At 39.4% G+C, this 2,500-nt stretch overlaps 1 protein-coding gene across 1 annotated transcript in view; it reads left to right on the forward strand.

Annotated features, from left to right (window-relative positions):
- Positions 1–734: 734 nt before the first annotated feature.
- LOC138969526 (tubulin beta chain-like) overlaps positions 735–2,500 on the forward strand; it is a 24,352-nt gene continuing 22,586 nt past the window's right edge. The window contains exon 1 of the mRNA XM_070342351.1: positions 735–958. Within this exon, the coding sequence (XP_070198452.1) occupies positions 902–958 (57 nt within the window). The 5' untranslated portion in view covers positions 735–901. The remainder of the gene's footprint in view (positions 959–2,500) is intronic.

Here is a 2,500-nt window from a genome sequence, read left to right on the forward strand (position 1 = left end):
TCTCTCTCTCACTCTCTCTCTCTCACTCTCTCTCTCACTCTCTCACTCTCTCTCTCACTCTCTCTCTCTCTCTCTCTCTCTCTCTCTCTCTCTCCCTTATGACCCTTTCCCCTTCTATCTCTCTCTGACTGTAGACTTGTTCCGTGAGATGGCCCTGTTTGCTGTTCGTCCTCTGACTTATTCTTGCAAACAAACCGAGCTAAAGCTCTTTTCAACGGTGATTCTCAAGTAGAATTCAGAGGGACTTAGGTTTGTAATGTCGCTACCTTTACCTGAGTTAATGACACTAGTAGTCTGAGAAACCATCAACAGCTGTATTGCTGCAATCACAAAATGTGTGACGGATCCAAACAACCCCGAGTTGTTTACGTTAGCAACGAAGCGTGATGGCAAAAGGTAGAGCCCACCCCTTCCTCTGCGATATGCAGATACAATTATCCTCACCAAGGACTTCTGTCACCCGATGCAGTTAAAATTCTGGACGACCGAAAATAGTCCCGAGTTAATTTCATCCACGAAACACAAAAGTTTGTGATGTAATGCTCTACAGTCGACATTAAGCGCATAGCTACTAAAATCCAGTGATTTTCATTCATTGTTGCAAAGTAGCGTTGGTTATACTATAGCTAGGCGTTTTATCGGTCTTTTCCGAGTGTCATTTGTATTCCTACGCGCTGCGAGAAGGCCGAGATCCTGACAGGCACGCGCGCCGATAAAAGGGGCAACGGTACCAGAAGCAGACGACACTAGAAAAGGCTGCCTTGCCGCTGAGCATACGTCACTGATCACAGAACGAAAGACACTCTTGGTTGTTCGGGCTGCAAGTGTTCTCTCCTCGCGCACATCTTTGATTTGACATTATTTTCTCGGGGACTTGTTCTCACTTCACTCAACCGTCATCATGAGAGAAATCGTGCACATGCAGGCTGGCCAGTGCGGCAACCAGATCGGTGCTAAGGTAGGTTCTTTTATTAATTGATGTATTTCCTTATTCATGTATTTATTTTTGTTAGCTTCCCGAGTGATAGGTTCCCAAAATCAAGACAAAACCGGATTTTTGTTTTATTGTAATGCTAAACTACGTACACAACGAAAACATTTACTACACCTAACTGAGTTAAGTAATTGTTTTCAACATCTTATTTTATTTGCTTTTTGTGTCCACTTCAGAGAGTAATTAGTGGACGTATAAGTGAATGTTTATATTTGTCTATGTTCAAATGGTCCAATAAATAACATTCCTTATGCCTTTTTTTATTTCTTATTTTATTTGTTTAAATGTTTTGTTATTTTATGTATCATGTTTATTGTGCGTGTGTGTGTGCTTGCTTGTTCGTTTTTCTGTTACTTATCTTTCTTTCCTTATTTCTTATTTTTCTTTAAAGTTTCTTTCTTTGTATCTGTCTTTCTTTGTTTTGTCTACTTTCTTTTGCAAAGCATAACCTATATTAACAATTTCTGACTTAAATCAATAAAGACAATTATATCGTATGGTTTCAGACACTTACACTTAGCAAGGGAGCTTGATAACACATACATGACTTTGCGACTGACATTTCTAAGGGGAAAATAGAGTCCTCAAGAAAAGCCACTTCAGATTAATCTAGACATAATGTTATAGTAACACACACATTCCAGGACACTTAACAGTTTTAGTTTGCGCATTTAGAAACCAAAACCATGTAGCTCCAACGTGAAGCACACACACACACAAAAAACGTGTAAGCGCAGCACGTCCGTTATCTTAGGCCAAAAAAATAATAGGTCTGTTTACGGTAACATAGGCCACAAAAATAGGGTCGGTAGGTCGGGATTTATTTTTTTTTTTTCCCCCAAATGCCAAAAAAAAGTCTAGGGTCGCGCGAAAAAAATAGGGTCGGTCGGGTTACCGTAAACAAACTATTTTTTTTTTGGCCTTACCCGGAGATGAAAGCATGCGAAGGTGCAAAGACCGCACATAATGATCAACCATGTTTTTCAAACAGTCTCTCTGTTCTGATTTGTCAACCGTTTTACGCAGGTAGTTGTCATTTTCCACAGTTTGCCGTACTTGTTCACAAGTTTTCAGCGTATTTTGTCTGATATTAACTTTTTGTCCTTTCGTTGAATCGTTTTCTTGTTACCCGAATTCCTTTTTTGTAAAACACTGAATTTACTGTAGCAAGACTGTGGCTAACCATGGATTGGAGACTCTCTCTTTCTCCCCCTCCCCCAACCTTTTTTTTTTTTTGAGGCCAGAAAAACAAAATAGTCTGTTTACGGTATCCCGACCGACCCTATTTTTTCGCGCGACCCTAGACATTTTTTTGGCATTTGGGGGGAAAAACAAAAACAAAAAACCAAACATTAATTTAAAAAAAAGTTAGTTTTTTTGCAAAATAACTTAAAAATATGTTTGTTTGGAAAAAATGTTTTTGGCCTTAGAGGCAGGGAAATAGAAGAACCACTCGCTCCTCATGTTACAGCCAGCCATCATAACCGTTAGGCAGCAAATTATTAA

This window comes from Littorina saxatilis, linkage group LG6 (assembly GCF_037325665.1).
Source record: "Littorina saxatilis isolate snail1 linkage group LG6, US_GU_Lsax_2.0, whole genome shotgun sequence".
Taxonomy (NCBI): Eukaryota; Metazoa; Mollusca; class Gastropoda; order Littorinimorpha; family Littorinidae; genus Littorina; species Littorina saxatilis.